The following is a 13348-nucleotide window of genomic DNA, read 5'->3' on the forward strand; positions in this document are numbered from 1 at the left end:
ATTTCACGTCATCAGTACAGTCTCCTCCCAGTCCCCCTCCCTCCCAGCATGCAAATTCCCCACCCTTGGCCTTTCCACTCTGTGCCTCCTGGCAACACCCAGTTCATAGCATTTTTCAAATCTTGACTAGGGTTGGAGTTACTTTTTCTGATGCTGTGCAGTCCCTCTTTCACATAGCGTAATATTGTTTTTGGATGGTGAAAAGTGCAGGGGACAAAAATTGAGTTTTGAAAAAGTAGGAGGGGGGGCATGCCCCCCTGTCCCCCCTCAAAACTACGTCCATGGTAGCCAGTATATTGTTCACTAAGTTTCATCACTATGAATACATCTAGTTGTTCATTGCTGACTCGTCCTAGCACTGTCCAATAGTGTGGGAGGAAAGACAACAGTAGATTCTGCCCCACAACTGTACTCTACAATGAGCTGTGACCTGAATATATTGCTTACCTGGCTAACAAAGAGTCTTAAAAGAACTCTAATCCAAAAAATTATTTATTTATTTATTTATTCATTCATCTAATTTTCAAGGGAGTCCTGGCCAAAGGGGCAGTAGCAATTAATTGCAGTTCATGTAAAGTTTCTTAATAATTCTGTTGGAAAAACTATAAAAGGTCAAATTTGCGGCACCTGTAAACGTTCTAATACAACATTTACTTGAACTGAAATGTTTCAGATTGTATTTGTTGTAAGACACTTTGGCTCAATTGTGACTAGATTGTCTGTTGGAGAAATAATCTCCAAAGTGAAGCTTTAAACATCTACCTAAAAGTGTTGAATTAGAAGTATTTCATAATCTTTCCTCTGGACCTCACTTTAAAAGGTCAATGACGACAGTATCCCTCTTTGGCCTTAGACTTGCTTAAACTATAGCCATTAGCTTGTCAATCATAAACAATAAACCCAGTTATTTCATCCTAAGGCTGTTTAGAGAGCTATCTGAAACAGGTAAGATGGTAATCATTCAAAACATTTTCACGTAAACCCACTTCGATAAACCTGAACTGATTTCCTTCAATTAAATATAAGACACATAAACACACGTTTTTAAAGTCAAATGCAGAGGGCTTTATTACCTGAAAGGATGTGGGACATACAAAATTTCAAGTAACAAAGATGATGTTTGTTCTTTTTTTTTCACAAGTCAGATATAATTAACTACCAGTCTAACTTTCTCCAGTTGGACCTGCAGCCCTGAGGTGTTTTTGTTTAAGGTCCCAAAACTCAATAACAAAGCTAAAAATAAATCACTGAGATGAAATAAAGCTGGGATCTCATTAAGTGACTAAAAGCCACTTTATTGTGATTGCTCTTCATAACCTCACTACATTTGTTGATTTTTTTTTCACTACCATCCACAAACAACAATTCACTTAGCTTCTTTCTGACACTGTTGTCACATTAAACACCTACTTTAAAGCTGAGCCATGCCCAGCTTCACCAGGAACTACATGAGAACAATTTATCACCATTTCCAGTTGAAAAAGATCCATCAGAGAGCATTTAGAAAGCACATGGGAGCATAACACATGTTGAAGACGAAACAAAGAATTGTTTTTATAGTGTGATCATCCACCAAAGACAAAATCAGCTACATTTATTTTCTGGACTAGATCTATGACAATGTTAAGATTATGAGTGAGGGTATGTGTGTTGCCGAGAGTGTGTGTGTGTGTGCGTGTGCGTGTGCGTGTGCGTGTGCGTGCGTGTGTGTGTGTGTGTGTGTGTGTGTGTGTGTGTGTGTGTGTGTGTGTGTGTGTGTGTGTGTGTGTGTGTGTGTGTGTGTGTGTGTGAAGAAAACACAAAAGGAAGTGGAAATACATATCAACTGCACAAAACCACAATATGTCAGCACGGTTTTTGTTTTGGGGTATTCACGGTGAATGACTTTAAAGAACGGGGTGTTGTGATTTCAAAAACATACGTGACTGTTAATCTTCATCTGAAGGAGTGTCGTTAGATGAGTGGGTGGGGCGCAGAGAGAGTTACTTGGCATTTGCAGAGCTGCTGAGCATCTTTCGAACAGCCTGGGCAATGGCGTCACGGTCAATGCCGTAGATCTTCATGAGCTCGTGTGGCTTGCCGCTGCGGGGAATGTGGGAAACAGCCAGACGGTGCAGATTGAATCCGGACTCATTGACCACTGCTGAAGACACAGCCTCTCCCAGACCACCTGGAAATGATAAAGGGATAAAGGGATACAAACAAAGAGGAAAGACAAATATCCATAATAAATGTGACAAAATACCCCAATATTCTTAAAAATCTGATCACCACACCTACAAAAAAAATATCACATCAGTCAACTGATCCAGGCTACAGCTGCTGAATATTCTGTGCCATCACCCATCCTCTTCCTGTTATGAGGCATGGGGCAAGTCAGGTGGTGCTATCTAGGTCACATTCAGCCCCATGGGCACATGCTCGGATAAGGAAATCTGACAGTGCTCTGCCTTTCTGTCATCACATTTACGAAATGGACCACGGCACCAGTACATTGGCTCCAATGAGGGCACACAACAAAGCAGCCAATAGCTGAATGCCAGCACAGCACGTCTAAACCAATAGAAACATGCCAACGCAACACATCAAATCACATCAACCAATGGCAGGATTTTAAAAAAGCAATATGCTAAAGAGTATTAAGGCTGAAAGATTAGAAATGATGAAAAAATATGTAAAAATCTGGGCTGAAAGAGTAGAATTTATGAAACCCTACCTTCGTAGTAGTGGTCTTCAACGGTAAGGACTCTCCCCCTGGTGACACGAGCGTGGTCGATGATGGTTTTAATGTCCAGTGGTTTGATTGTGAAGGGGTCAATTACTCTCACAGAGATCCTCTCTGGAAGATGAATTTAATTAGTTTTGCTGCACAACATGTAAACCCAAGTTACAATAAACAACATTTTATTGTAACTCATTATTTCTCAGATTTCAAGGCAATGCTTTTTTAATCAGGAAAGCTTGAATCAGCAATCAATGGGCTGTTAATAACTTGCCACCAAGAGGAGGAAATGTACGGGGAATGATGCGCTGGTTAGCTAAATGTTTCATAGAATGCATTTCGTCTAATTTTAATGAAACTCCTGGCCTTTTGTCTTAGTTGCAGAAAGTTATTCAAAATAAAAATTTCAAATGTTAAAAGATGACACGAGATCTTGTGATGTTGCCTTAGATTATTAATGTTGAATATTACATAATAATTTCTCAATTTAAGACGATCTCAGTTTAAAACCATGACATTAAAGGCTGCCATCAGTTTGAATTACTTTGAAGGACAGCAAGGCCTTTATTATTAGATCATATGCATCTTGCCATTCAGATATACCAGTTCTTCACTGCTCCTGACGATGCAAACGTTGTTTTTTCCAATCAAAGATAATTAACAAGGGAATACTATAATTGAACCTTTTAGAAACCGGATTTAAAAACTATTCTGGAATAGATTCTGTCTCACAAGACATAATTTTCCTTAGAAAATGATTAAAAAACTTATTTTTTGATGTTTGAATATGTTTGTATTGTCATGAACAGTATTCCAGTCATCTTTACATCAATTTGCTAGGATCTTCTTAAAACTTTATATTCCTAAAACTTAAATATAACATTGTGTAACTGTATTGCTTTCCTTTTACTGTGAACATTTTTGTACCTTTTTTTAGATGTTCAGCAGCAGCGAGGGCCTCGTGTACAATCACTCCAGCTGCCACCACCGTCACCTGGTCATCCTTGCTCTGAAACACCACCTGGCAAAAATAACGATGTTCTCAAATAGCTGAGTCATGTGTCTATTTTAGCACGGTCATTTAATCTCAAAAAAAGAACCAGCATCCTCCTACCTTTGCCTGTCCAACATGGAAGTCCTCATTGCTGTTATAGATGATGGAGTTGTCTTGGCGGCTGGTTCGAATGTAGCAAACACCCTTATTAAGGAGAGTAAATGACACAAGCATTAAAGGTGCATGATGTAAAAATGAAGAGCGACATCTTGTGGTCAACTTTGGGTACTGCAGTCCATGTTTCAAGATAAATGATTGGTTACTGAGTTTCGTGGTTGTTGCCATTTACTGATCAGTGCCAGAAGGTTCTAGATGACAAGCAAAGACGAGTCATACACAGTAAGTCGATTAGATAAAAACATTTCACTGTAAATCCGGTTGCTGGTAATTGAAAAAGTAGCTTGAGATTTTTTAGAGCTAACTCTTTGTTTCTAATTCCCCGTCAGCGCTCAATGTTAGCTCAGCGTTAGCTTCTAGCCTGCTGTACTCGATGTTAAAGTAAAACAGAAAGATGTCGGGGCTTCTCGGGGGTAGAAGAAATAAATTAATGGTTGCTCCTACACTGGCTTTGGTTCTGTACATTCTGTCCAACTCTGGCGCTTTCTGTTCGCAGAGTCAAATTACAAGTGTCGGTGCAGCAGTGTTAGCTGGTGCAGACTTGGCAACCCCGCCTGCTCACAGGTTGTAAACAACAACCACGTCACTCTTTGGGTATTTTAAAAGAAGAAAAAAAGGCACCCACCACCCCAGCCCCCAGCCAGCTGAGAAGGTAATCTATTTCTGTGTAATCTTCCTTACAACATGAATGGGACACGTTTATTTTTTTATATTTCACTGCAAAATTCTTAATTATGGCATCTGTAACAGATTACTTAGTTTTAAAAGCAGGCTTCAGTGATTCAGCTTAGAGTCAAAAACTCTGTAAGAGTCTTTTTTAATACCTTTGTGGTTGCAGCCAGTTCCACTGCCTTTTCTGTGGACACTCCATCACTGGGATAGAAAATGGTTGCTCTGGGAAGGGCCCTGAACATTGCCATGTCCTCCAGACCCATCAGAGAGGGGCCTTCCTCTCCTGTTGCATAAAATAAATGACTGTTTATTTAAACATATGAAGAAAATCCTTCAAATGAGTTGTCTGGCTGGGCAAGTCGGTGCATGCAGGTGCATTGAAGACCAGACTGGATGCAGGGTACCTGGACCAACAAAGGGACACTTGGTTCCCTGCTGAGAGCTTCCAGAGCAGACACAAGGAGAAAGGGAGAGAAAGGGGTGGATTGAGTCAGGACTGATAGGCCAGTGAGGGAAAACAGGAAGGGAATCACATCATTATAAGAACAGACAGACTATAAAAAATAATAATAGTCACAAAAATATTTTTTTTGGAGTGATTTAGAGGAAGTAGAGGTGATAGGAGTCAGCGTGAAGGGACAGAGGTTGACTTTGTGAGAAGGCTTGCGGTGATCTGAGTGTGCTTTATTATCACTGGTCTACTGACCAGTAGACAGACCACAGTGGGAACCACACAGGTTTATGTTGCTTTCTGAAATTGCCGCCATACGAATCTGGTCATAGGCACGAGTAAAAAATGAAGCAAGAGTGCTAGCAAAAACCAGGTTCCTCTCCCGGGCGGCACATCCCATGGCAACGGTGACCTGCAAAGGACAGGATCATTATAATTTATTCATCAGCACACAGGAGAGATAAAAAACAAACAAACGTGATGACAGAAAGATTCTCCTCTGGGTGAAATATTTTTTGCACAAACCAAAGTCCTGGTTTAGCGGAGAGATCTCAGCAGCTTACCGCACCATATGGGCAGAATCAGGAACACACCTCCTTCTAAAAATAATTTCCTTTCTGTAAGTCTCCCCACAGTCCCACAATTTATGACTCATGAAACGCTACATCTGATGTAAAGATTGTTACAGCAGCAGTATAAAACCCAGTAGGGTACAGGAACAGTTATCAGTCACACCCTTTATCGTTTGACTTTTCGCATGCAGTCAGCCGGTCCCGTCCTCCGCTCTGATTAATATTTTACTTCTGAAAACACTTGTCACGACTACTTATCGTCATGCCTGACCTACATTAGAGTCAGCTGCTGCAGGAAAGCCACAAAAACACAATGAATCACCTTGTTTGTAAATGAAAATATGAGACAATATGAGCAACGAGAAAAGAAAGGGGAACTAAAAGCCATGACGGCTCCTGTCTCAACAATAAAGAGGTTTTTATCTCTGCCTATTATTTTATTACAATCAAAGGCTCATGAAAAACTCAGACAGTAATACTAAAAATATTTCATTTTGTTTGCAAAGGAAACACCTGGCCATTTGAAAAGTGTTTCTAAATTATAAAGAAAAAAGTATTAGGTTTATTACTTTTATCAGAAACACAAAATGGCCTAAATGCTAATTTAAGTGACTGAAAAATGAACAGCACACAACAAAGATGCACACCAAGGACCGTGTTTCACTGTGAAAAGCCTTCTAACACACAGGCTCATGACGGCTCATACCATGTTTTGCTGAGCGATGTAGCACTCAACAAAACGGTTTGGATGCTCGTTCTTGAAGATCTCAGAGCAGGTGAGGTTGTTGGTGTCTCCATCCAGAACCACAACTCGCTCGTTGTAGCGACCCAGTTTTGCCAGTGCCATTCCATACGCCTTACGGGTAGCAATCTGTAAAATAAAAAAAAACTAATAAAAAAAAATGAACCTGCATTTACAAGTTTTCTGTGCTGTAAACTGTAGATTTCACACATTATAATTGAATAAAGTTTCATGTTTTGAAGCAATATTTGGACTGGTTAATCACTAACGCTTGATCTTAAACTAAACATGACCAATTAATTTAATTTAAAAAAGGTATGGTTAGAATCAGTTTGTTTCCTCCAAGTTTTTAAGAAAATAATGATACCAAAATAGTTTTTTAGCTAACAAAAAACTGATAAAAACACTAAATAAATATTTAGAATAACACTTTAAATAGTTCCTTCACTCATATTTTTGATACATTTGAGGTGGTCTATAGCATAACTGAATGCCTGAAAGCTGTATTCATGGGAAATAAACCTCCAGTGCACCTGTTTCAGCACAGATAATTCAGCTGCAGAAGAAAGTAGCTTCTGACGACAGGATTTGGACATCTCGCCTTTGATTGGCTAACAGCGATGCAATATTACCACTGACTCTGTTTCGCGACATTGATGTTTTATCTCCACAAATAACTCAAGCCTGAAAGGGGTTCTGTTGTGTTGTGGAGTTGCCAATGCCAACAGTTAGCTCCTACTAGCCGAGATGTCCTCTGCTGTTTCCTGGACGCCAAACCAACAACAGCCTTCCCCGTCATGAGCAGATGGGCGAGCCTCGCAGCACCTCTGGTTAAGTGACAGTGTGGCGTAGATCTGTCAGGCTTTTCAAATCCTAGAGTTTCATTGTCTATTTTCTATCAGAAGCTAATGCAGGAGATAGGTGTAGGAGACTATTTTCATGTTCAGCCTGCAAGAAAATAGTTTTTGCCATACGGATCTGGCACTGAGTGACAAAATAATAAGTAAAATATGGTTTCTCAGTGAAGGACCTCTTTTAGTTTTTGGGCAGTTTTACCCTTTTCAACCAATGTCTCAAACATGGATTTTAAATATTGTTCTTCAAAAATAACAAATAATCAACAATGAAAACCAAAACCCAGATCAAATCTGAGATCTGAGACTTATTTGTGTTTTGTAAAATACTAAAATGTTCCTGTTAAGTTTAATTGCAGCTCACAGAGACAGAAGGATTTAGTGTTTGTGTAAAAGTGACCTTTTCACCAGGTTTGTAGCTGGGTGCACTCGGCATCCTGATGTTCCTCAGGCTGACGGGTGGGGAGTCCTCGATGGGGGAGGGTGGATACAGATGCTTACTGCTGCTCGTGATCCGGCTCTGCAGGTCCTTCATAACCATTTCAGCCATGTCTTTGGGCAAAGCTTTTGCATGCCAGCCGAGTTTATCCTCAGCAGCTGGAACAACATGAAACAGAGATTTTGTTTTTATTAAGCCTGTTACTACTCACACTGCTGAGGCACCGAATCTTTGCAAAGTGTCTGCGAGTATGAGAAGTTACCTGGAATGCCTTTCCCTTTGATGGTTTTAGCAATGATTGCAGTGGGTTGATGGCGTGGCTGGTTCAAAGCCTTGCAAAGCTCTTCCACGCTATGTCCATCCACAATGATAGCATGCCAACTGCACACACAGAGATTTGCACACAGTTAAATGCACACTGCATGCTTTATGCCACACATGAACAGTTTAGGTATTTATGGATGTACTCCCTCCATCACTATTACCCAAAAGCCTCGCAGCGCCTCTGGTACTTCTCTACATGATGCTGCAGAGGTGCAGGGTCGCTTTGGCCTAAACGGTTGATGTCCATGATGGCAACCAAGTTGTCAAGTTGATAGTAGGAAGCAAATGACATGGCTTCCCAGACCGATCCCTCTGACATCTCACCATCACCCAGCAGGCAGTACACACGGTAGCTGAGGAGCAGAAAGACGCTTTGGTAGGTGGGTGGGATGTGTGTGTGTTTTATGATCTGATTCTAGATAAAAATTCTCCGTGAGGCTGATGAAGGCTGACCATAACCCTAACCAAAATGGAAATTTTTTTACATCGTTGTTGTATAAAGAAATAAATGCGAAAATGTCCTTAAAATCTAAATCAACAAAAAAGAATAATGATTAAAAAAATACATACATTTTCCAGTTTCTTTCAGAATAAAATCAATCATATCTGTTTTAAAATTACAGAAAACTGGTCAGTGTTTACAAGGACAGAATTTGAATTTGATTTCTGAGTCTGAATCTGCTTGGAAGGTTAAAAATAATTTAGCTATGCCTGCCGCTGCTGCTGCTGCTGCTGTGATTATTAGAGCAGAAGAATCGTGCAAGCAGAGCGTGCAGCTGCAGCCCACACCCAGTGAATGTGGAAAATCCTCATCACTTAACATTAGATTGAATCTTTCCTGCACAGCTTAACTAAAAAAAGCACAATTAGTTGTATTACCTCTCTATAATATTTAAATATTGGAAGGAAACAACTCTGGATTCTTTAAAACAGAAGTCTTTAATGATGTAATTTATTATATTTGGGTTTCTGTTCAGTTACCTGGATTTATCAAAGTACTTTCCGGTGTAAGCCATTCCACAGGCCACTCCAAGACCCTGCCCCAGTGATCCAGTTGTCACATCAACAAATTGCTGCTTCTGAAACACACAAACACATCTTTGAGTTTGAATCAGGAAGCAGACTGGAGTGATCCTTGAGGTCTGACTTACAGGAGTTGGGTGGCCCTCCAGAGATGAGTCGACCTGACACAAACTGAGCAGGTCGCTCTCTTTCAGGAAGCCTGTTTCAACCCACATAGAGTACAAAGCAGGAGCTGCATGGCCCTGAGGAAGAGAAACAAAGACAGAGATATTCAAATACACACAAAGAAATATTTCCAGACCAGAGTCCAGCTCCCTGCAGCTTACCTTGGACAGGATGAAGCGGTCGTTGTTGAAGCTTCTTGGGTCTTCAGGACGGTACTTCATGGTGTGGAAGAAAAGGACAGACATGATTTCTGCTACGCTGCAGCATGATGTTGGATAACTGTAGGACACAGGAGATAATGCTGTTACACATAAAGCCATTTGACTCAATGGCAAATTATCTGTAGCAAACCAAAAACTTTTTTTTAAAAAGTGGATATTATTCGACTTTTCTTTTCTTGTTATTAGAAAAAAAAATCAGAGTGAAGAAAACTTGGTAACACTTTACTATAAGTGTTCCTTTATTAACGTTATTTAGTGCATTAAAGTGACAATGTGTATTTTCCCTGGCGATAGGGGGCAGTACATACCAAAATCATTGCAAACGAGTGGTATTTCTAAGTTTGAGTAAGAGCGTACCTGCAGAATAACAAGCACTTAAGACTCCCTTTCATCACTGGCAACGAGCAAAGAGGTTAATGTGTAAAACAAAGTTCATGAATAGTGAAAGTTTTGTAACCATTTGTTACAAATAAGTAAAAGCTATTTTTCCTCACGGGCTGCCGTAGAAGGAAACATGGGGTCTAATATGGCGTCGGCCAGAGACTTGGACCCGCTCCCATGTAATTTAAACCCGATTTTTATGGTTATACGTCACAAAGCCGCCAATATTTTTCAACAACTTGGCACAGTTTAATTCATTTTCAACAACATTTCAATGGATATTTCCAGGGATTAATGGTATAAACGACTGACTGTCTCTCTAATAAACAGAGGATCCTTGTATTAATGTTCTGATAATTTTAACTATTACATTAAGACAAAGGACCAGGAGGGGTGTCTGCTTAGTAATGCATTACTTTTTATTAACATTACTATTAAACAGTTGCTTTCTTTAATAGTTTATTAAACCTTAATTGTGCACTAAGTAATGTTAATAAAGGGACCCTTGTTGTAGTGTTATGGAAAACTTAGCAACATTTTGAACAAATGTCAAATGATTTCACCATGAATATTAGTCTCCAACACTGCTCCGAGACATTGACGTTTTTATTTGTAAAATTTAAGCACAATACTTTGTTTATCTTTTATTTTTTCCATTTATCCATTTAATCTAATAGCCTCTGTACCGACCCATTAGACCAGAAATAATTCCTTCATTTTAAATTTATAATTTTTTTATTAAAATGTATAAGAAATACATTTGAAATTTTGAATTCATTCACAAGTCTTCAGTCTTGGTGAGCATAAGAGATTGTAGTTGCACTAGAAGAAAAAGTAGAAAAATAACCCCACCTGTGTGGATTGTACAAGACATCTGCCTCACAAACAGAAATCAAACCGATGATGTGAGCATTTTTTTTATCAGTTTCTGCCCTGAAACCTTAAGTGTTGGATGGTGTTTGATATTAGTAAATATATAAATGACCCCCGTAGAGATCCCTTTTCTAAACAGCAAGACTCTATCTAGCTGATTTGAAGGGACTTGTTATTAAGACAATCCTATTCAGATATCTTGATGGAAAATCATTCACCACCAAAATAAAAAAAAAGTACAAATAAAACACCTGCCAAAAATCAGCTTGGGTGTTTAAAGATAAACAAATTGAAGTTGCAATAAAAGCAACCTCCAGTTTGTCATAAATAATAATTTTCAGCTGACAAGGTTCCATCTGTTTACAGATTTTCTGATGCTATTAGCTGTGGGGTCAAAGGTTATTGATGCTATCCGTTATGACCGTCGGGCTACAGGCTACATTTTATTCTGATCACTGGGTTTGTTCCACAGCAGACAACATGGCGCTCTGAGTGGGTGGAGTAAAATTCACATGGTTTTTTCTGAGAGGGTAACTTCCTTCTATCCGAGCCATCCGTCCCAAACCCAGTCACTCCTGGTGTTTGTACACGATTCTTTTCCTCCCTTGTGATTTAAATGGACATTTACGTGGATATGTGCATGTACACCTACACATACAACTACGTGCATGTATGTGTATTTAAATTAGCATTTTAAGTAATTTAACATTTCAGTTAAGAAATTGTATAGCAAAATTGGGACAGGACTGGATCAGTTATTTCTGCTCCCTTTTCAAATGCCTTTTGATTCGATTTACATATCATTTTGAACAAAAATTTTATGTTTTATAATTTTTTCCAGCATTTGATGTGAAAAAGGATGTGCATTAAATACAGAACTGGTGCTAAAATAAAGTATAAACTGTGCTGTGGTCTGCTGCTATTGAATAGGAGCACTATACAAATCATAGCTGGATTAAATCAAACACGTTTTGTATTCTCATGGTTTTCCCCATGTTAGCTTTCAAAGTTCAGCTCAAATAATAAGTTAAATATGATAAATTCCACATTTTATAAATAATAAATTTTGTTTTTCTAAAACTAATCTCATTTAAAATAAAGCACTCTGCTGCTAATATCTGACAAATGATTACATTTGTGGAAACACAATACAGCTACCAGCACACGGTGGTGTTAGTTGGTGAAACTGAGCAGAACTGAATTGAATGAAATTGGGGATTAAATTTTCCTCAAATGAGAAAAACAGCAAGAGTACAAAAAAGATCAAAGCGCAGGTAAATAAATAAATAAATAAATAAATAAACTGAAATGGTTGACTGAACTATTAAATGGTGAGGTGTATAGTGATTTGAGCTAATCTTTTAGATTAAATTGTTAAAGGAATAGACTTTAAAATACAATTAATCTGCAAAATTTATGACTATTCTGAAATAAAAACATCTGAATGATTTTTTTGCCCCTCATGGTTGACCAAAACATTTTAAACATTTTACACAATATTAAAAGAAAAACTTGCACAATACTGAGCACGATTAACAGTCCAAATAATTTATCACGGAATAAAAATAAAAATACACCGCAATGTCAGTATTCCTATAATTTATTTCAATAAAATAATAAAGGTATTTTTATAGAATCAGTGAACTTATGTTGCATCTGTCAGATATTCTGTTAAGAAAGCAAAGAAGCCCAAAGACAGAACACACTGTTCCTCAAGCCATTCACCTGTGTGTGTGTGTGTGTGTGTGTGTGTGTGTGTGTGTGTGTGTGTGTGTGTGTGTGTGTGTGTGTGTGTGTGTGTGTGTGTTTCAGCAGATATGGCAGTGTTGGTGTACATTCGTAAGTGCTAAAAATAATTTAGTATTCAAAAGCGAATGAACATGTTACATGTTTCCATGTGCAGAACTTTAACAGCCTTGTTGTGAATGAGTGAGTGGATGAGTGAACAAGTGAATGTAACCCACCCGCTTCCAGCTGCAGTGGTTGCCTTGATGGAGTTGATTCGGAGGCGGTTGGCGATGTTCCTCAGCGCCTGTACTGTTTGCTGGTCAGGTTTGTGGTAATCCTCCATGAAGGCAAAAAAATGGTTTCTTTAGCACCAGAAAAGTGAATCAGCAACAATTTTACCAAAAGGGTTTGTGTGGTTTTGGTCTGTGTGTGTTTGTGAGTGATAATTTAAAAAAAAAGCTTTGCAATAAAGTATCAATTGTATGTGTGTGCAGTGTGTAAGAGAGATGGAGAAAGAGAGAAAGAGCCAAAAAGAGGGTGGATTTGTCCTATGGGGGATGAGGAAAAGATGCACAAGGACAGAGACACAGACAGGCAGACACACAGGAGGAGGGAGGGGGGCAAATGACGTCAGATGGGTGTTACTGCTAAAATTGAATGCGACCCATCCTATTGGCTGCTTTGTGACTGGGATGCTGTTAGGGTGGAGGCAGTCTGAAGCCTCCCATTATGATTCAATGTTACTTTATAACCCTTAGTATTAGTTCAGATTTAATGGCTGACTACAGTTTTCAGTCACACCCAGAAAAAGTGGCTTTTAAAAGTGCCACACACACACACACACACACACACACACACACACGCACGCACGCACGCACGCACGCACGCACGCACACACACACACGCACGCACGCACGCACGCACGCACACACACACACACACACACACACACACACACACACACACACACACGCACGCACGCACACGCACACGCACACACTTTAGGGATG

General features: G+C 39.2%; 1 protein-coding gene across 2 annotated transcripts; it reads right to left on the reverse strand.

Moving 5' to 3' along the window:
- Window positions 1-1041: 1041 nt before the first annotated feature.
- Window positions 1042-12945, reverse strand: tkta (transketolase a). 2 transcript variants are annotated; one of them, XM_070549433.1, is made up of 14 exons: window positions 12575-12942; window positions 9297-9414; window positions 9099-9212; window positions 8929-9026; window positions 8109-8300; window positions 7886-8004; window positions 7585-7781; window positions 6295-6459; window positions 5272-5428; window positions 4718-4848; window positions 3837-3920; window positions 3650-3743; window positions 2717-2839; window positions 1042-2170 (listed from the first exon to the last, which is right to left on the reverse strand). In XM_070549433.1, the coding sequence occupies exons 1-14, from the start codon at window positions 12679-12681 to the stop codon at window positions 1983-1985; spliced, it is 1887 nt and encodes a 628-aa protein (XP_070405534.1). In that variant the 5' UTR covers window positions 12682-12942; the 3' UTR covers window positions 1042-1982. The 2 variants fall into 2 exon arrangements, with proteins under 2 accessions (XP_070405534.1, XP_070405533.1); XM_070549432.1 differs by having other exon boundaries at window positions 8929-9212; window positions 12575-12945.
- Between the last annotated feature and the right edge of the window lie 403 nt (window positions 12946-13348).

The sequence above is a fragment of the Nothobranchius furzeri genome, chromosome 3 (assembly GCF_043380555.1).
Source record: "Nothobranchius furzeri strain GRZ-AD chromosome 3, NfurGRZ-RIMD1, whole genome shotgun sequence".
In the NCBI taxonomy this organism is placed as follows: domain Eukaryota; kingdom Metazoa; phylum Chordata; class Actinopteri; order Cyprinodontiformes; family Nothobranchiidae; genus Nothobranchius; species Nothobranchius furzeri.

Excerpts from the sequence above, each read along its gene's own strand:
- tkta (XM_070549432.1), bottom strand. The coding sequence starts at position 12,681 with ATGGAGGATTACCACAAACCTGACCAGCAAACAGTACAGGCGCTGAGG. Across the intron at positions 7,782-7,885 it reads CAAAGGGAAAGGCATTCCAG|CTGCTGAGGATAAACTCGGC; the intron begins GTAACTTCTCAT and ends ATGTTGTTCCAG. Across the intron at positions 3,921-4,717 it reads AACTGGCTGCAACCACAAAG|GGTGTTTGCTACATTCGAAC; the intron begins GTATTAAAAAAG and ends CTCCTTAATAAG.